At 39.8% G+C, this 21,301-nt stretch overlaps 1 protein-coding gene across 1 annotated transcript; it reads left to right on the top strand.

Annotated features, from left to right (window-relative positions):
* Positions 1–2,252: 2,252 nt before the first annotated feature.
* Positions 2,253–6,673, top strand: bsdc1 (BSD domain containing 1). The gene is made up of 11 exons (XM_033988266.2): positions 2,253–2,456; positions 2,943–2,997; positions 3,086–3,202; positions 3,287–3,454; positions 3,965–4,019; positions 4,188–4,303; positions 4,395–4,463; positions 4,666–4,750; positions 4,826–5,245; positions 5,326–5,429; positions 5,522–6,673. The coding sequence occupies exons 1-11, from the start codon at positions 2,446–2,448 to the stop codon at positions 5,552–5,554; spliced, it is 1,233 nt and encodes a 410-aa protein (XP_033844157.1). The 5' UTR covers positions 2,253–2,445; the 3' UTR covers positions 5,555–6,673.
* The last annotated feature ends 14,628 nt before the right edge of the window (positions 6,674–21,301 follow it).

The raw sequence follows: 21,301 nt of genomic DNA, 5'->3' as shown, positions 1-21,301 counted from the left end.
CTGACAAAATAAACATTTTATACAGGGTGTCAGCATTTTCTTAGGAGCCCTGAGCAGTAGGACAGAAACCTGACAATGTGCCAGGCAGGAGCAGAATGTGAGTTTGGGACCAGGGGACCATCCATCTTCACCACTACAGGGGGCACCAGATGAAAGGGTGACACGGCGCCAGGACGGCGCGTCACTTTTGTCTGACGTAGGCGAGGGACACAGTCCTGTCCGCAGCTTCAGGCCAACCATTTGTCACTGTCTCATCAGAGTTTTCATTAGTGAGGGCAAATATACAGCATTAAAGAACCTATTTTTTAAGTCATACCAGATTAGGGTTGAGTCCTGTTATGGAATACCTTTCTGGAATGGGGAAAAAGGTTCTGACCATAAACATATTATATATGAATATTTGCTATAAGAGTTACTAATTGGAATTTACTTTACTTAATTTACATAAAACCTCTTCATTAAGAAATGCAAACTTTAGAGGCCAATTTTGGAATATAAAAAGCAATACAAAAAGTGGATGGTAGGGACATAATTTAGTGATAAACCAACAGTGACTTGCGCTCACTTAGCAACAAATCAGGCGTGTAAAATACATGCTTATCCTCCCACAGCTGACAGATGAGCTGCAGACCAGGCAGAAATGAAGAGTCAGTTTCACCCACGTCCTTCTCTGGTCCTCAGCTCCTTCTGAGAGCTCTGAATGGGACACAACAATGGCCATGCGTGGGACACAAAGGCTGAGGGAGCCAAGGACCATGCTTGGGACACAGACCCCCTCCATTCAATCTACATTTCATCATGGTAACAAGCGTTGTCGGGCCAAAAGCCCTGACACCCTTGCTCGCCACAAAAGCGGTTAGCTCTAATATATGAGGCTATTGACAGTGTAAAGAGCCCCTGTCAGTAGTGGGGATTGTCAGCTGTGGGACGTCCCAGCGGGGGGAGGCAGCTGCCAGCCAAACGGAGCAGCAGAGGTTCTGTGGCGTCACCTGGTCTCGGGTCCCCTGACACTGAGACCCTGCTCCACCCCCTTCATGTGGGCACAGGTGGGAATGGGAAGCAGAACACATTGTGCAGATTAGAGAGGGCCAGCCTTCCTTTGCTCCAGATAGATAATGAGAGACATTGACTTGTGCAAAGCTGGTGTTTCCTGATCAGCAGCAGATGGTGTTAACCCACGGTGTGGCATTAGCGGTCTGTTATGTGGATGTGTCTCTAATGTGTGTGGCATGTCATGGATATGCTCCTTAAATCATGCAATATGGGTATGTCCTCGGTGTGCTATTAGTCAGCCCCTGCTTCTATTCAACGACTCTTGCGCTCATGCTTAAGTGAATTGGATTGAACTAAAGTGTGGAACAGTGGCTTAGACCATTTTAGGACAATTAACTATTCAATAATTCAGTAATACTTGAAACCATACAAAGCAGGCCATTTTCACAGTGAAATTCCCACAACCAAATAACACTAGTCTATTATCCATTTCTTTCAATGTCACTTCAAACATTTTATTTTTACCTTGCGTAAAATGACTTACTTAATATACTTATGCACAATGATGCCTTTGCTGTGTAGACAGATGGAGAAGTTAACTTGAGATGACAATCAATGGCTGGGTACTGGTCCAAGTTGGCTCAAAACAACATGCATTGAAAGAGTTAATTGGGTGTCTGAAAGACCCAATTAAGTGGATTGAAAATGAGGTTGGGGGCAGGGGGAAGCATATTGCTGGACACAAGTGCATATTGTGCAGCATTTGAATAAAGAGGATCTTCAATTAAGAGTACACACTTCCAGAGGCTAGTTGCCTGATTTCTTTTCTATGCCAAGTGACTAAAGCTAAAACTAAATTTAGCAGCTTACAACTGATGAGCGGAAAGCAGCTGCCGGGGTCACTGTACATGTCTGAATCATAGACGTCTGTGGTGTGGTTAGCCAGATGGTCACATGCTCAACCCCTCAGACACACTAGAAAGGACAGTTCAATTTATTGTTAAGAAAATATATAGTCAATATCACTAGTTTATGAAGTACGCCGGGGTAAGCCTGAATATAAAGCTACTGACATTTAGCAACAGTTTGTTTTTATAACCTTTGCACTCACTGAATTTCGATTAACACACAGTATAACAAATAAAAAACGCATTATCCCTAACCACAATATAGGCTGTTTCTGGTAGATTCAGGTTCATTGTTCATGAAATTATATTGCGTTCAAATTTTCATATCGTTTATCCGTCACTGTTTTGGCCCTTCATGGCCACCGTAGCCAAAAGTCAAAAATATGATACGCAAATATTGCACACGACTGTATATTTCCTAAATACTGAAATAAAGAACAACTCTCTTTAAGTAAAAAAAACGTTTGGATTCAAGATTTCTTCATGTGATTTTTTTACGCGTAGGTTAGAGTTCACTAAATACTGATGATGTCATCATCTGAAGATGGCTGACGGGTGAGTGTGTACTCGCAACAACACTTTAAGTTTATGCTTTTTATAAACCAAGAAACGTTGAATTTGTTTGAGAGATGTGTTTGTTGTCCGTTTGTTCATCTATTGAATTAGACAGAGTTTATTTTTGTTAAAGATTTAACTTATTAACCTCCGAATTCAATACGGGAAGTGCGTCTGTTTACAAAAACATAGCGGGGCTAAAGTTAGCATAGCACCATTTAGCTTTGATTTAGTGGCACTTAAAGTCAAATATGCTTAAAGGACTATGCTAATTTTATATATTCCGTGTATCATTTGTCTTTATGGTATGTACAGCCAGCTGTCACTGCATTCAAGCATTTATTTCCAATCATATGAATGTGTCAGACTAGCTGTGATTTTCAGTGTGACGTTTAGCTTTAATTCGAGAGCAGTTGATCCATCACTGATTTGATTGTTCTGATTAATTACGACTTTTACTTATTTTCATGTTTGTTCATTTAACAGTGAAAGCTGGTGGGGAGGCTGGTTTCAGCAGAGCTTCCAGGCTGTCAAAGAAAAGGTGGGGTTAACAAGTTACTCGTAGAGAATGTATAACGTTTACTCTGAAAACTGTCCGTCTAAACACACATTTCATGTGTCCCTTGTAGTCCTCCGAGGCCTTAGAATTTATAAAGCGAGACTTGACAGAGTTCAGTACTGTGGTGCAGCATGACACGGCCTGTTCAATCGTGGCAACAGCCACAGCTGTTAAAAACAAACTTGCAGTAAGTGTTTAAAACGTTTACAAGTATATTTGTGTGGTGTTTAGTTGACATTGAAATAAAATGGTTGATTATATTGTTTTCTAGGTGGAAGGGTCATCTGAAACCACAGAGAAAGTGAAGAAAAGCCTTTCAAGTTTTCTTGGTGTGATAACTGACACACTTGCTCCGCCCCCTGACAAAACCATTGATTGTGATGTAATCACTTTAGTAGCAACACCAGCAGGAACTACAGAGGTGTATGACAGTTCAAAGGTAGGTATAACTGATGCATTTCAATGCCCAGGATGTTGAATAATAACGGCAGCAATTAGCATTTATTAAACTGGGAAAGCCTATTTTTATAAGTTATTGCCCCACAATAGGGAAATTACCATGTTGCAACTCAAAAGGTCAACAACAGTGGGAAAATAGGAACATTCAATCAAAATCAAGATCAAGATAAATTATGATAGAAAGATAGTAGACAAAATCTAACACAACACTGTAAAGCTACAAAATGTTGTACAGTAAATGGCTATCACTGTGAATATGTACTATGCAGCATCTGGTCAAAAATAAATAGCAGTTAAAGTAACTTCAGTATATTATATTATTTGCACAATAAGTGACTATGACAGTTATTCCCAAGTTGGAATGAAAGAGGAATGACACATTTTTACCAATATTTTTTTTTACTTTTGAAAACTACAGCGTTATTTATTCTTATAGTATCTAATGCAATTACCATGTTAAAACACTAACAAGACATTGTTCTACCCATAGGCCCGTCTCTACAGTCTGCAGGCTGACCCTGCTACTTACTGCAATGAACCTGACGGTAAGACAGGGTGGTGAGAGATGGTTAGCTTGCATTCTAGCACAAGATGTAGATGTGTATTGTCCCAGTTTGCAATCATAATTTAATGTCACCACTAGATCCAGTTATTTTTATAGTCAGTAGTTAATGACAAAAAAATAACAATAATGAGTGTTATTGTCTATTTAGGTCCCCCAGAGCAATTTGACAACTGGATGTGCAGTTTTAGTTTAGAGGAGAAGAAAGGAGAAATCTCTGAACTTTTGGTCAACAGTCCATCTATACGAGCTCTTTACACTAAAATGGTAATGTAGTTTCATTTTTCACACGATTGTTTCTTTGTAGTATTATGATAATTTTTTTTTTCTTTTTTAACCTAATTCTTGTGCACTGCAGGTTCCTGCTGCTGTATCTCACTCAGAGTTTTGGCAGAGGTATTTCTATAAAGTCTTCCAGTTGGACCAGGTAAATATCAAAAGGAGTCTTATTGTAGAAATCTCTTCACTTCAATGTCTTAAACGCCATCTGCTGGCTGTTTTCAATCTTTACATTGATAGTACCTGGACATAAAGACTACCGGCCTATTCCTCAGAGAAAATGACAAATGAGACGAGAAAAAACGTTTAAAGTAATTTTTATTTATAAATATTGTAATTGTTTCTTGAAGGAGGAGGCACGAAGAGTGGCTCTGAAACAACGAGCAGAACAAAGTACGCATACAGAGACTCTGGGCTGGGAAGAAGAGGAAGAGGGTAAACTGGCATACAGATTTTTGATTTTTTCTAATCTAAGACCTTTTATCCATAGTAATGACTTTTATGTTACAGATGATTTCCTCTGCACCACCCCATCCTCTTATCAACCAGCCCAAACGCCGACACTGGACCAGAGTTCATCCACGCTGACAGAAACATCCCTCCTAACTCCCGTCCAATCTCCAAGTGAAGAACGCCTCTCCCTGAGCAGTGACAGTATCAGTCTACCAACGCAGATAGATGTTCAGCCAGACCTATATGTCCCTGAGCTGGAAAAGAAAATGACTGAGGTTTCTTTGGACGAAATTACAAACACAGATGACCAGCGAAGTCCAGAGGGCGTGGTAACTCAACCTGAGGCTAATACTGAAGCAGTGATGGGACCCTCAGTGAAAACAGACGCAACAAAAGAAGATGGACCCCAAGATCTAAGAGTGTTTGAGTTGAATTCTGACAGTGGAAAATCTACACCTTCAAATAATGGCAAAAAAGGTAAATTCTTTAAAATAAAACAATGTTGGATAAAGTAAATGTAGATTGTTTGAACTTTGGTTTTGTCTGCTTTTGTTCAGGGTCAAGCACTGATGTGAGTGAAGACTGGGAAAAAGACTTTGACTTGGACATGACAGAGGAGGAGGTACAGATGGCTCTTTCTAAAATTGAAGCATCAGGAGAGGTATATTTTATTATTTATTATAATGCATCTTAAGTAATAATTCAAAAGTAAAACATTTGTTGAAAATAAAATTATGCTTTTGCTGTTTTCAGCAACTGGATGAAGACTGGGAAAACTGGGATTGATCATCATGACTTCCTATCAAAGCTTGTTCACTGGAGACGACCCATGCTTAATGTGTTCCTTGTCTCTTAAAGTCACCCCGTCATGGCTGTTGGCATCTTTGAAGGGTTTGTACCTCACTGGTTACCCAACTGAGACCAGAGCAAAGAGAATTTTACAGTGGTGTCAGACGTTAGTTTAAACTGTAAAATCTTTACATGGCTAAATGTCAGCCTAACATCATATGGCAGTTATCTAGGCAGTGCTTATGGTCATAATGGCTTCTATTTAAGGTGCCGACAATGCCAGTGCCAGAGGTTTCCCTGCAACAGAAAAGAAGCTTTTTCTCTTCACTTTCTGTAATTGAAGTACAATTTTTTTGTGTATTTTCAATTGGGCTCCAACTTAAATGCAGGCTATAAATAGCCATAATACCTAATGCTGCTAGTCATTCAGAGACGAAACAAAACTCAAGTGGATGACAAATCCTACCCTATTCTCTGTTTTAGTTTCCTCATGGATTTGAATTTCGACTCAACACAAGATACCGCTCCTTGACAAAATACATGCAGATATTCATTTTATTTTCACTTGGTTTCTCTTGAATGTGTTATGTAGGTAGAGGGACAAAATGTCTTGGGTAAGAGAATTTGAGGTGTGATGTTGGAATCCACTTCATATAAAGTAAGTTTTCTGTTTAATCAAAAAGGAGAACTTGATCTATTAGTAAAGTTTAGTCTTATAATTGCTCAGCCTATGTTTGGAACTATAGTTATAGTTCAATGGGCAGTGTGCCATGCAGACCAAGAAGCAATGCTTCACACTTTTGTGTTTTTCTTTTTCACAATGTGTAAGGTGGCCTAACAAAACACAATAAAGATGTAATATTTATACAAATGAACACTTCATGTGTTAAGTGCTTTGGATTGCATTTATGTGCAATATCATTATGCAAATCTGTGTTCCCATTCTTTGTCTCTTTCAAAATCTCTCTCTGCAATGTTTTGCATGTTTATAATTCACATCTGTAATTCCTTCAGGTTCACACTTTGAACATGACCATTTTCAAAGCTTCTCAATTCAAATCTATGGATTCTTATATTTTAAAATTGATCATTGTCATTAAAGAACACATGGCAAAATTATTTGTACGCCTTTTTTTGACAACAGCCTAGTTGTGGCAACTCTGATCCTCTTGAGTTTTATGTGAATGACCGAAGTGATTCACATAAAACTCAACAAAAGAAAAATTATCCTGTCTAACTAGTATTAAATGCCAGGGAGGGGAGGTGGGTTTTCAGTTTTAAGCTGTAAAATACTGAGAAGATCTGACAGGCGGAGGGAGACTATTCTATAGACTGGGCGCTGCCACAGAAAAGGCTCTGTAACCTCTGGTCTTAGCTTTGGGCACTGTCAGCAGGAGGTGGTCAGCTGACCTCAGGGCCCTGGGCAGACAATATTGCTGCATTAACTCCCTCAAAGTGGAAGTGGACCCATAGAGTGCAGACATTTAAACATAATGGATAACATTTTGAACCTTATATGAAACAGGGAGTCAGTGCAGGCTGCACAGAACAGGCGTGATGTGCTCTCCTCTCTTAGTTTTTTGTCAGCAAACGAGTTGCAGTGTTCTGCACATTCTGTAACATTCTGTTAGCGCTGCAAGGAGCCCTAGTCCAGCCTCACATACAAAGAATTACAATAGTCCACACGCGACGTTACAAATGCGTGGTTTGCTTTTTCAAAATCTACCTGTGGAAGGTAGGACTTTACTTTAGCAAATTTTGCCGCAAATAAATTGAAATATCTTGTTGAGAGCATTCTCTGATAGTAAGTGGCATTTAAGGTGTTTCATTTGCTCAGTCGCATTTGCCCACCAGATGTCAGTGTTGCTCTATTTAGCCAAGTGCGTAAACCTGCCACTCCTTTTCTCCGAGCTGCAGCATCCGTCTGTCTCGCACTGGCCAAACCTTTGTTCCCCATCATTATCCAAAAAAATATCTAATTTGTTCTACCAGATATTAAAAAACCTTCCCAAAAATGAATATTGTAGCGTGTGAATGAGGTAAGATAATCATTTAGCGCTGAAATATATGTTTTGTCTTTGTGGACGGTGGCATCAGCTCTGTTAATGTAGGTCATGGTGGACACCTGCACAGAGCGCGCTCTGCCTCATGAACAACACGGTTAGAAACGATATATTGATTATAATTTCAGGTTCATTTTTGACCTTCTTCGATAATTAGTTGCAGCCACACAACGCAAGTTTTTTTTTTTTTCTTTTTTTTTTTTAATCAATTTATATACAGACTGTTGAATATTTTATTGAACAGCTGCGATAGAAAGCAAATTAAGCTAGCAAAATAAGATAACAAATTAGCCATGCTACGCTGCTAAGACGTGAAGTTGGAGGTAAATAAGTAGTCTGGGAATGAACACTTAAGGTATTTTTATTGGTTGGACAGAAAATTGCCTTGGAGTTCTTCTAGGAATTATAAATATAGGTTAATCTTAATACAAAACAGCTATTTTACTTTACCTGTGTACTAATAGCTTGTGTTGCCCTAACTAGACCCCAAATAACACGCCGTATACATTACATTCTTTCTCAACACTGTTCCCACTTAGATTCCTTAGTCAGCAGAAAGACTGTGAAGGAATTTCCTGTTGAAAGCCCACTTCTTCTTAGGCTTGGCAGCATAATATGTGTGCGCACTGTGTTAGTATGTCTCTCAATGTCATGTACAGATGATGTGGACAATGGCTGAATCAGACAGTGGAGAAAAATACATCCCTCCTGAGAATTCCTCCAAGCGGCCCCCCTTCCTGTAATCCATCCTTGACCAGTTACTTCCTGCTTCTCAGCCTGCCACACAAACCTCCTCAAAAACAGGTTAGTGCAAACACGTATGAGGATTGTACTGAACAAGCGGAGGGTGTCACGATGAGGTCATTGTCTCCAGGCGGGGGTATTATTCAGTGTACCCTAAAGGGAGAAACCCGGTAACCCCACTGCATTCAATAAGCACAAAAGAGTCTCTTTGAGGGTGGAGGCAGACTCCTATGGAATGTGTTGCCAGGGTTTCTATAATGACTCCTCTACCAATTCTCACCCATGGCTCATTTTTGTGTCTGTCCATCCTGCCGTGTTTGAGATATTCGTGTTTTTCAGTTAAATATTTCAGAATGTCCGCTGGGGAATAGCTTGCAGCCACTCAGTATAGATTAAGTGCTGAAAATCATTACTCAAGGATAAAAAGACATTAGGCAAAAGTTTTCAACAAATTAAATTCACCTGCATTACCATGGTTCACGGAAAACTTATACTCATAGATCTACCTAAACCATCACTGATAATAATAAAACCAAAGTGGCACAGCTATTGCTGTTGTATATTTCTACTATAACACTACTAGTAGCACTAGGACCTCAGGTTAGATTACTGCAGTTACTATTACCAACCTGACCAGTACTAGTACTACAATAAGTACTACTTGCTTTAAAACTGCTCATATTAAATGCACTACTACTGTTATTAGTTATTACTGCATTTATTCTGACTGCTACTATGCTTATTACCATTACTAATAGTGGAGCCATAACTGCTACATTAATCCTACACTGCAGCTTTTTCTCTGTGCTCAAGCGTTGAACTTTAGGCCAGGTTCAAGTTCAGCTTGAACTTAGGCCACTGCGGTCAAACTGAATTAAACCGTAAAATATTAGTTTGCTTGTCCTCCCCAATTATATACATTAGACAGAACATAGTTAAACCAAGTTACTTTACTCATACAAGCTTTCTGTTGCTTGATCACATTTTCACAACAGAAAAAAAACTCAAATGGACTCTTGAGATGCCTCTGGATTTTTCCATGACAAACCATCGCCTTTCCCAATGCGGAGTGGTGGGAACAGGCCACTTTGTTTGTACGAGGCCGTGTCTGGAGGAATGCAGGGTTTTAGTCGGGGAGGGGACATGGAGGAGAAGGGGGTAGAAAGTATGATAACTCCCACTCCATTCAGATTTATGGTCAAGACACAGGGGCTCCACTCTATGCATGTCAGGGGACCAGAGCAGCACCGCCCAGCCACTCCAGAGCCTGCCAAAGCAAATGTTTAGAAGAACAGACCCCGGGTTTTCTCCACATCCTTCTCTGTCTCTGCGCTCTTTTGTGTGCATCATATGGGAACACGGCCATTAGGGCAGAGTGTACAAATCGCTGTATGTTTTATGGGCTACATTATACAACAAAGTACAGGGTTTTAAAGCAATTTGCTGAGGTTGGAAGGCCTGGGTGTCATGGCTGGTTTACACACTCATGGCAGCCATTACCAAGCCTTATTGGATCATTTTCTCACTTCAGTTACATCTAAATGAAAAAAGACCAGACTGTGGTTATTTTAAACCATTTTGATCACCCATTACCACAGGCAATTGAAAAACAAAAGTCATATGGATGTTGTTGAATGTATTCCTCTCACACAGAAGGCAACTGGGACAACACATAAATTACTTTAAAGGTACATTTCAAACCATTTCTTTGGCACGGCCTTTCTACTCCAGGGCAGTATGATGACAGCGCCATGTGCAGTCTGACATCTACAGGACAGCTACTCTGGTTTGAGGAAGCAAAATGGCCCTTTGTCCCTGTTCATGGTCCTGTTCATGAATATTCCTCCTTTATGTAGTGTCAGTACTTGTTCATATGTTTCTGGCCAGTCTGTGGTCATTATGTGATTTTCTTTTCAGTTTTTGTTAGCAAGTCCCAACTTTGCAATAGCTCGCTAGCAGCTAATCATTTGTTTAGTTAAGTAGTTATCAAAATACAATGTAATAGTTGTTTGTTTGAACTTTCAAAATTGTACTACTTAGCAGAAAGTTGGAGGCCGAATATTTCATTGTGCTGAAGTTCATTTGAGGGAACACTATTCTGTGTCAATTTTTTGCTTCTTTTCCAATTTATTTCTTTGGCTCCTCTCAATGTGCTGTTCTCTTCCGCCCCACTCCCTCCTCCTCTATTCAATATTGTGCCATCCATTCATCCATTCACTCATTTATTCTGCTGCCCTGGGACCTATTCATCTCTCCTTTTTTCCTCAGAGGGCTAAACACTTCCTGGTCTCATCTGCTGTCTGGTAACTGTAGGTGAGATAGTTGGTGCTGGAGGTCTGACATAAGAGGCTGTGTCCATTCAAATGAACTGTCCAAACTTCACACTAGTCCCCGTAATTGTAGCCAGAGGGTCGGACAGTGGCGGCCCCTCACATACAGTAATGTGCTTTGTAGATGGCTAATAAGCTTGGCTCAATGCTCCTTTGAGATGAGATTGAGGCCCCATTGAAATGAATTGGAGATGTAGTTTTAAATAGAACTTGCAAGTGATGGCTAGGGATGTGAGTTGTTCCTAGTTTCTAAAACATTGGGATGGGACACATTTCAGAACTATAAAGTTTACTAGAAGAATAAAATAACTACACTTCTTACCATTTAAACTGATTTGCAAAAAAAGTTAGTAGTAAGTATGCATTAGCTAATGTCAGATATGTTTTGATAAAGATCATTTGGCACTGTAAACAATGTCACTGTCATTGGCTATGCCCTGCTGTTGTCAATTTGTGCCATTTATTGGTCTTCCATGTTATCACAGCTTTATCATGATCATTAATAGTAACGTTATGCTTTTTGCAGTACTGATGCAGTAACATGCTGTATGTAGAACCCTTTTTTTTCCTCCAGTGGCCTGCTGCAGCAAAACAGTGCATTCTTATAAAGGAGCTCACCACAGTCCGTAATATTTTTTTGAGATCTTCGATACCACAATACCAGAGCTATTGTAACCTCCTGGCTGCAAACCCCAGTGCTCATTATGTGAAGACACCAAAGTTGTGCAAGTGAGAGAGTGTGAGCTGTTTGTAAGACACCACAGTGAACAAGACACTTATGATCCGGGGCTAATCCTAATCCTCACTGCCAATTGTGTCCAATGTCAACTGTGAGCTCTGACTTATTCCTGTGTCCTGGACTTAGCCTGGAATCAAAAGGTGAGGTGTCTGTCTGCCTTCTCACTGCTTATGTAGACTAACCAGCCAAAACTGATCCTGGCACAGCAGCCCCTGCCCCCCTGAGAACTCTACCCCACTCCACCGTCCCAATCCAGAGATCCGATTGACACTGCCACACTACCATCTGCCCCACATAAGATTACACAGTGCACTGGGCCAAGAAATCCTCCAGCACAGCAGATTAAATATGAAATATAGGGCAGGAATAGGAGTGGTGCACTAGATTGGGCAGCAGGAAGCACTGAGCCAGGTGTGTGTCGAGAATAGAAGTGTTTTTTTTAATGGTGTGTAGCAAATGCAGCACACCTGATCCTGCCCCCTGTTTACATTTTAATGAGTGCGGTCACAGCCCCTGTTGCTTTTCTTATTTACAGAGCTTGTTGGTGGTTGATTTAGACCGAGCAACAAAACAAAAAACAGCAAAAAGTAGAAGAGAGAAAAAGAGAACAAATGAGCAGAAAAACAGAGCGGCCGCAGACAAGCAGTTAGTCTGAGAACGGTTACTATGGAAACTGAGCCGTCCCTGCCTCGCCGATGGTCCATTTTGGAGTCGCACATTGTTTGTCGAACAGTGGGGACAAATTAGCAGCACACAGCCCCCTGTGATCGCACATAAAACCTGCATCTTTTCTGATTTGTGTGCTATAATTGCCTAATCAGGAAAGTCTCCTGTGATTACATCAAGTTAAATGCCTGTCTTCAGTGTGAGGGATTGAGTCTTTGACATTAACGCAACAGTTTTGGTGAGGTTCAGTACAGATTTACTCAGTAACACCAAAAATATCTCTTAATTTTTTAAGATGTTCTACTTAACATTTCAGATGGATGTTACGCAATCTACTTGTCTTCATGGAGATGTTATTGCTTTGCCTTGAATGTCCCACAGTAGGTCATTAAACTTATATATCTACATGGAAACAAACAAGTCTCTCAAGGTATTTTTAAAAACACCTGAAATGAAATAAATACTAAAGAGATATGTTCAATGCTATCCCATGGAACTTTCCCACCAAACCAATAATCTCCATGAATGCAAACAGTGTGCATACATTAACGGATTATTAAATGTTGGAACACCTGCTTACACTCAGTATATATCATCAAGAGCAAATAGAAAAATATAAATAGATGCAATTGAGAAAATGTCATGATTTGTAATTATGGTGCATGTGATTCATTGTATCAACCTTTCTAGCCTACACCGTAATAGAATATCTCATGCTTTAGCTGTGCTCTATCTCTTCTGTATGCAACAGCACGGATTCTCTCAAAATGCCCAAATGTCTGAACTGGGAGCAGTGTGAGTCCTTGTCCACAGACAGCAGGAGGAAGAGGAGTCAGTGAGCTTCTCTCTGTAAAGTTGCTCCAGTGACAAAAGCCATTACACTCAGCCCTCCCTTCTACTTTCTTATTTAGTTTGTCGCCTGGAGAGGTGGTGTACTCGCTCCACTGCTCCGGAATGGACTTTCTGAAACAATCCAGCTGCACCTCTACACTCAGACCCCTCTAGCGCTGCACATGGCCCCGTAGTCTTCGCCTTGATGAGTAAGCCTTTTCCATTCACTTGTTTTAGCACCAATCTGTTGCATCACTCCCTCGAAAACATTTTATTTGCTCATTTATTCTTGATGCAGAGTCTCTCCCCTCTTTTGGAGTCTGCCCCCCTCTCCTTTCTCCTCCCATGAGCCTCTGCTTCATTAGCCCTGGATGCCAAGCTGTTTCACTGAGTGCCCATTTGTGGATTACTCACCAAGAAATCATGTGGCACAATTGAATTACCAGCCGTTACAGAGGCTTCACTTACTGCAGAGGCATCTAGAGAATGCTTCTTTTTAAATGTCCATGATTCCAGAAAACAAAGAGGGCCTTCTAAGACGTGCTTATCGCCCCAGAGGCCTAACAAGGTTGGTTAGAAATGGTCTTCCCAGAGACAAGATTTGGGCCTGAAATATTGAATGTTAAAACTATTATTACATTTTTATGATGATATTTTAAACTGCACAGTGATAGAACTCAGGTGTGGGTTATAAGCCTGTTTTATCTTTTACAGTGCAGTGGGCGCACTCATTTCCGACTGGCCTCCGTCCACAGCTCAGCAGATGTTCAGTTTAATGTAATGCATCAAAGTTTTTCAAGGCACTTTTAAGGTGTGCGTCACATGTGTGTGTAATATTGTGAATTCCAATAACATAACATGACTACCACTGTAACATAGGTGTAGAAAGATTAATATATGAGGCATATATGGCATATATGAGGTTAACTAAGAGAATTTCCCTTCGGGGATCAATAAAAGTGATTCTGATTCTGATTCTGATTCTGATTCTGATATCAATTTTAGTTCTAAAAAAGTCACACAATTAGTTAGAGTTTTACACCCAATGCCCGTCCTGCTGTGGCTTGTTGCAACAACCCAACTGGTTTAACATTTCACCTCCAATTCTGCACTGAGTGCAAAAGTTTACAGACTTTAAATATAATAATAATTTAATATTTTACATTTCTATAGCTAATAATCATATACTATATTGTTCAGTCTGCATTTCCTTTGGTGGAGGAAGTCGAGTTGAATATTATTCAAGTCATTCAAGAAGCCAGTGACATGACGGGGTAATTTGACAGTCATGTGACAGTCCATTAGGCCCACAGCTACACTGTGACATGAGCATCAATAAAAGCAGAGGGCGAGTCAGATTTCTCCTACAGCCTGCTGCTAACAGGCTTCTTGGGCTGCTGATGGTTGCAGTCTAAGGGCATGGCGTCTCCAGAGTCTCACCGGACCTGTATAGATAGTTTGGATACAACTAAACTATATTTGATCCAGTTTAAACAAGCTTCAGGTGACTGTTTTCATTCTCTGAGACAGCACATCTCCTGACGCCCAGTGACAGTTACAATAAGCCTGACACTATCACATAGTCGCAGGTGTCAGTCGGAGATAGAGGAAGCCTCCACAGTCTCAGTTTCTGCTTTCATATGGTAAATAGACTTGTGCTGCAAGGTGGGAGTCCAGTGTTTACCTCTGGTGTGGAGCAGTGGTCCACAGTGGCCAGCTGCGCCATATGGCTCAATGCCCTGAGCCAGGAAGTCAAGGAACACCAAATTAATTTGACGCACTGAAGGATTAAATGGGCCAGCCTCTATCACAGTAAAGCTGCTGAAAAATGTGTCGCGTTCCTCCAGTTTCCCATGCACAACGCCTCAGCACAGCACACACACCTCCATCTGATAGTTCACTGTGGAGGGATGGAATGAAATATGCTGCCAGCTATCTCCTGCCAGCTTTCTCTGCAACATGTAAGAAGCCACAGAATTAGAATATGGACTTGGAATCGATTCAGAACCTGTTTAGTACACGTAAAACAACAACAAACAACAATCAGCTAATGAGGTCAGCCTTTAAGTAATAATATGTCAATTGGGCATATCCATAGCACTTAAAAGATTGGACAAGACAGACAGCCATATTATATCTGTGTGCCAGTAATAAGAGACAAGCAATTATACATGTTGTGTTTTTTGGCCAATGTTAAAGGTTCAATATGTAACTTCTAAAGGAGGATCCACCACCTGATTGTCTCCTTGTAGAATGTTGCTTTGCCTAGAATGTTCCATGGTATGCAGTTAAACTGATCAGTCTTCATGGAGACACGCACATGACAACACCAGGCCAAGTGACAAGTCACATCTTTGGAGGGGCGACTGTATGTTTTTCAAGTTATTCTTTTGCCATAGAAACACTTGTAATTGAATAAGTGCAACATAGATTAATTTAATGCCTTGCTGTGTAACATCCGAGGCAGAAGCAGTAACATTTCTATATAGACAAGCAAGTATAGCGGACCCTCCACCAGAAATGCCACATAGTGCACCTTAAAGAGTAAGTCAGGAGTACTGCATGATTATCTTTCATTCTCGTTAAGGTCTTGAATATTTTATATATTTTTTGTATCCTTACCAGCATTTATTCTGAATGTTAACAATGATTGTATTTTACGTTGTCACTACATAGCACTGACCGCTTCAAACTTATGAACACAATGTAGATAATGAATGTTGTCAGCTTTTGCTTACGTCAGGAGGAGTCCGATTTTACGATGTAATCAGGTCCAATCAGCTGCAGACTGTCTCGTCTGGCTACAGTAAAGGGGGGAACTCTGATGGTGTATCTTTCAGCTGTTCGGACTTTGAAAAACATAACATTACTCATATGTGAATCTTTTTTTTTGCCTGCCGAGACAATGACTTCCAGCTTGAGGCCTGCATCCAAGCCAAATCACTAAGGGAGCGAGGTACAGATGGTGCTCTTCTCCTCCACTGGACAGAATTGGCCTGAAAATGTAATAACAAATTCGGCAACAGTTGGCCCCAGAGCCGCTCGCCCACCGGCCTATCAGTGTAATGCACCTTGATGGACAGCTCCAGGTCTCTGCAATGGATCATGTAATTGCTTTGAGCTCGAAGGCGCAAAGATACAAATTCCCCCTTCCTGTGAGGACCGCAGAGGACCCATTACTCAGAGCTGATAAAGCCACCTCCTGCACTCCCCACTTCAACTGTGTACACCAGCCAACACTTGGACAGGGTGTGGTGGCCTTCGGAGACTAACTCAAAACACTGCGATGGCTTGGCAAGACTTTCATAAACACCCATAAAACTGGCCCCATGCAATAAAGCTTTTAGATACTTTGGGTAGAGGAATGCATAATATTGTAATGGGAGGCTCTTTAAATCTCCTCCACAGAAAACAATTTTGTGTAGTTTGTAAAGGTCACCCAAAGAACACAATAATATACAGAGTTACGAACGCCCTAAAATAAAAAAGTATGCTCATAGCAACTGAAATGTCTGCATTTTATGAAGAAATTCATCTATTTTATGAAGGTGAATGCAACCTCTAAGTTTACACTTTCATGTGTGTACTTTGGAAGAATATGTAGCTTAGTAGAAGTAACATTTAATTCATCAAATTATTGTTAAGAGGTTATTCTAAAAGCTTTGTTTTGAAAGGTACTGGTTTCATACCTTTTGCATTTGTCAAAAAACATGGCATATAGGCCTGTTACTATAGTGATCTCAATAAATGGAAAGCTGTAACAATATTTTTTGGGGGGTCAATATTTATGGTATATAGATTTTCTTTTCTTTCTAGACTAGTGTTGAAATTGTTGATATTTTTTTGTGGTACCATAAGATTTAATTTGTAGAGAGTTGAATAAGTAACTTATACGAACTGCAAACTTAAAGGCGCTCTATCTGATTTTTGAGGTCTTAAAAATGTGAAAAACAGAACTAGTTTATTTTTGCAGTGGTCCTAAGTTATTTGTCAATTACCCTATGCATTCAAATCACAGATCATCCTAATTATTCTCTGTGTTTATAAGCACTTTTCACAACTTCCAGAGACAAGATTATAATGCTATTTGGCAACAAATGGCTTGCTAGCAGCATTATTGTTATAATTTAATAACCCTTAGTCAGGGATACATGTGTATCTTCTGCTGTACTGTGATTAAAACTAGATGACTGAATCAAAAATGGCATTGCTTTATCCTTGACCAATATGTACCACTCTGGAAATTGTTAATGAAGCAATGGTCCTCCCCCAATTACCAATTTTCATGCTTTGTTGAGTGCTGACTTTACAGTAATATCACTCCTCACTGGGTTAAACAGCTCTTGTGTTGGTTCCAGGAAAGCCCAGTGATGACATCAAAGAAAAAACACAGGTTTGACTCTCAACTAGAAACACATGCAAATGGAGGCCGCTGGTTAGTACACTTACTCGAGTAGCTTTTTAATAAAAAAGTACAGAGTTCAGAGTAGTTTTCAAACACCATACTTTTAATCCTACTTGAGTAATATATTTTGCAGTGTAACAGTACTCTTGGTTGAGGAAAGGTAAAATCTACTTTTTTTTAGCAGTATGGCCTTACGTAAGATTCTGTGTGTTGCTCAGCCCATAAGCGTACGTCACCCATGCTCCCACTAGATAATTCTCCATAAAATATACAAAAGCATTATACAAAACTGTACACAGAAACTAGACAAACCTGATGTGATGTGCAGTAGCTTCATTAGCGCGATGCATGCTGATTGTGTTATGATAGGTCTGTGAAGGAGGAGTGGCTTTGTGCGGGGACTCAGAGCATCAAAAACGAAAGTGAAACATGCTAATATGTTGTTTTCGGTGAATATAGCATTTCCAAACAATAAAAGGTAACAAGGTGACCTAAATATGTTACATGTTAGCAGTTAATACTCCATAGAAGTCAAATACCCCCTTTTTTGTCCTACATTTTTAACTTCAAATTTCAAATCAAATGTTACATCTAGACAGTTACTCTTGAAGTTTTTTGAGCAGCAGTTTCCCCAAATACTTTTTTTTTGCTCTTGAGTAATTTGTTGGACGTGTACTTCTACTTGAGGATTATTATTTTGGAGTTAATCCACTTTTACTATAGTGCAATATCTGGCTACTCTACATACCTCTGAGTATAGATGAGTCCAAAACATGTCTAATGCAGCTACGACAGGGCTTTTCATTCCAGAGTAAGATAAGGAAAGCATATCTGTTTTCATCTGTTTTAAAGTGTGAGGGGAGATGATAAAGAGACAAGATGATTTGGGAGGTTCGGACAGAAACGAAACGAGATACATTTCTTGGCTTTGTCATCAAGGTGGTCACAGATGAGGACATCTCAGGTGTGCAAGTGAAAGCAAAGAGGGTCAGAATGCAGAAAAAGGGTTATTCATATTCACTCAACATGGAACATATGCAAGTCAAGTGGATGTGGTGAGGAGGGAGCACATCATTCCATCATTTCTAGTGTGAAAAAATGCAGCGTTTTTCTTTCTTTCGTTCGATCCTGTGGCCTCGAGTGGCTCCAGCCCAAAAAACAACTTTACCGGACATAAACATTCCCATATGTGAGCATGTTAAGGAGCAGAGAAACCCGTAAAAACCTCCAACAAAACATCTGTGACACTTCAGAATCCAACTGTTCGTTATGCGCCGGGTCCACTTGGGGATGGATAGTTTGTAAGTGAGGAGATACAGAGCCTGAAGAAGGGGCGCAGGAAAAGGGGGTAGAGAAGCGTGTTGGAATGAAAAGTGTCCCGTCGACAAAAAGTGAAATATCTGAGGCTTGGAGCGGGCCCAGATTTTGAGGCGGGGAGGTTTATTGTGATATTCCTCTTAGCGCTGCACAAACTCTCTCTTCACTCAGGAGTGTTGAGTGGTCAAGGATATGAGGTACATACATGGCTGTAAGAGCGCGTTTTTATAGGCTTGGGGTTTTGCGCTTGTGTAAAGTTGGATTCAGCACATACTATTCAGTGTACTACAGGGGCTGCGGTCAAAATTTCATCTGTCTGCCAGGAATTGTGTAAGGTGGCCCAAAGAATATCAAAACACCTGAAGTCCACACAGTTCCTGAGTATAAAAATCTTACGTGGTGCTTGTGACTTAATACTTTTGGGTAAGTACTTCAGTTCAGTCTTAGTCAGCAGTAGTAGTTGTAAACTCTAGATGTACTGGCTATAGTATTAGCTGTTGCTGGAATGAGCAGCTATTCTTAAATCAGTTGATTTTGTGATTAGTCATTACATTGCAAAAGGCCTGTAAATACTGTAATGTCAAAAATCTTGACATTTTTACTGAATTACAAACAGAATTTGATTTAATTATTGTTTTGCCGAAGTCGTGAAACCTGTTTAGAGTCTACATAGACCAGGTAACAATTATAATCAATTAGTTGATTAGTTTTGTCCACTCTATTATAGTTTTTGTCAGCAGTAGTTGTAGTATTTGCAGTTGTGGTTGAAAATTCAGTGGGTCCATATCTTAACCTTCATTTTTAGTTGAGCTCTATAGGTAGTATGGTAAGTAATGAGTAAATATTAATGTACCTATTTTCAAATTACAGCACAGATGCAGAGAGTACTCTTTCCATCCCAGCAAGGACCACAATTCCTAATCAAAGTTGTGTTAGTCAGATTAACCCATGATTAATCAAGTTTGTTTCTAAGAAAACAAGGCCTTCTCCTGTGTCTTTTATATCAGCTTGTTTTTAGGATTCCCCATCCTCTAACGCTGCACTGTATAATGAGTCCTCCCAAAGTATGTACAGGGTCGAGGAGATCTGTAGATTCATTTGAACACATTAAGAAAGTTACTTTTAAGAGTCTGTGGGAGGATTGCAAATGCTGTTTTTATGAATACATTAGAGCTAAAAAGAGTTGGAGCTGTGGGTGTAAAGTGATTGTTTTAGAAATGCTGTATATAAACATATTATAATGGCGCAAGCACAAAACACTAGTGCCACTACTGAAGTATTCTTAAACAATCATCCATTACTCAGCTCTTTGGGAGTAGGCAGTTGTAAATATGTGTCAATCAAAACACATGTATAATATTTTTATACATATTAAATGCTTACTCTTATGAGGTACTGTTTGTACTATTTACATTTCTGGCTTATAAATTATTAATGTAAGCTTTTGGTAAAGATAATATTCGGTTAACATTGACAATATAAGGTCATGTGGTGTGTGTTCAGAGGCATAGTGGTCAAGTTTAAAGGTGAGTGGCTGCACATGCACTTATATTGTCTGTATCTAATGATCTAAAACTGTCTTACACTAGAAACAGATCTACTGATAGGCCCTGCTCCTTCATAGTGAAATTTCAAATAGCAAGCAGCAGATATGCATGTATGTGTTTTTACTGTTTTTGAACCCTATATTACCCAGAGTCTCATATTTTGGAATAATACTACACATAATTGAATTGAAGAACAGAGAAGCAGGTGGAGTTATGCATACATCAATCAATCAATCAATCCATCGTAAATAAATCCTGAAGAAACACTGTTATAACGTGATTAATGGCTCATAAATGTTGATATTCTTTAATAGGCCCCCTTTAAATTTTCAGAAATACATATTACTGGCAGATAGAAGCTTACCTTGAATGGAACTTTCAACACTTATTGTATTGAATAAACCTGTCTGTGGCATACATCTAATAAACACATGAGTTTATCCATATGTGAGGATGGATAATGCACATCGTGTGTCCTATGGTTTGGAATGCTCGCACAGGGAGGAGAGTTCACACGCCCCTCACTCCCATCACTCTTCGGATTTCTTTTCCCTAAAATTTACTTTCCTGCATGAAATCTCACCACTTTGGGAGAAAGCATGGATCTATTCCAGTTTGTGAAATACAGCAAAAACGATTATATCCATGTGCACATCTGCAACAGAGGGGCGTGCGTGTCCAAATAATCCCCCCTTCCACCAGCCAAGCCCAACACCTAACATATGACTGCATGCTCCATCTGGGACACGTAACATGGATTCACTTTCACAGATGACCCACTCCCCTTCCACCCAAATCCTACATCACTGCTGTACTTGAAATTAAATCAGAGTGTGATGAAAAGGGGGCGCTAAACCGAAAAAATGTTAGAAGAAAGGTCATATTACTCTTGGTAATCAATCATTTTTACAGTTATAGCAGCAGACTTTTTCAGATAAAGTGGGAAGTTGATTGAACTCTAAAGTAATCTGCACCGTAGTAAATCATAGTATTTGAACTTAAAATAGTATTATGAAAAATGCAGAATTACTTGGTGGTATATCTTAACAAGACAAACAAGACAAACTCTGAATTATTAAAATAACATGTAATGATTGTTTAC

The sequence above is a fragment of the Periophthalmus magnuspinnatus genome, chromosome 22 (genome assembly GCF_009829125.3).
Source record: "Periophthalmus magnuspinnatus isolate fPerMag1 chromosome 22, fPerMag1.2.pri, whole genome shotgun sequence".
NCBI lineage: Eukaryota > Metazoa > Chordata > Actinopteri > Gobiiformes > Gobiidae > Periophthalmus > Periophthalmus magnuspinnatus.
This window is presented reverse-complemented; position numbering and strand designations above follow the sequence as displayed.

What these genes read in the sequence shown, in the direction of transcription:
- bsdc1 (XM_033988266.2), top strand. An exon ending in AGGTGTATGACAGTTCAAAG is followed by an intron (nt 3,455 to 3,964) that starts GTAGGTATAACT and finishes TTCTACCCATAG; the next exon opens with GCCCGTCTCTACAGTCTGCA. An exon ending in AAATTGAAGCATCAGGAGAG is followed by an intron (nt 5,430 to 5,521) that starts GTATATTTTATT and finishes TGCTGTTTTCAG; the next exon opens with CAACTGGATGAAGACTGGGA.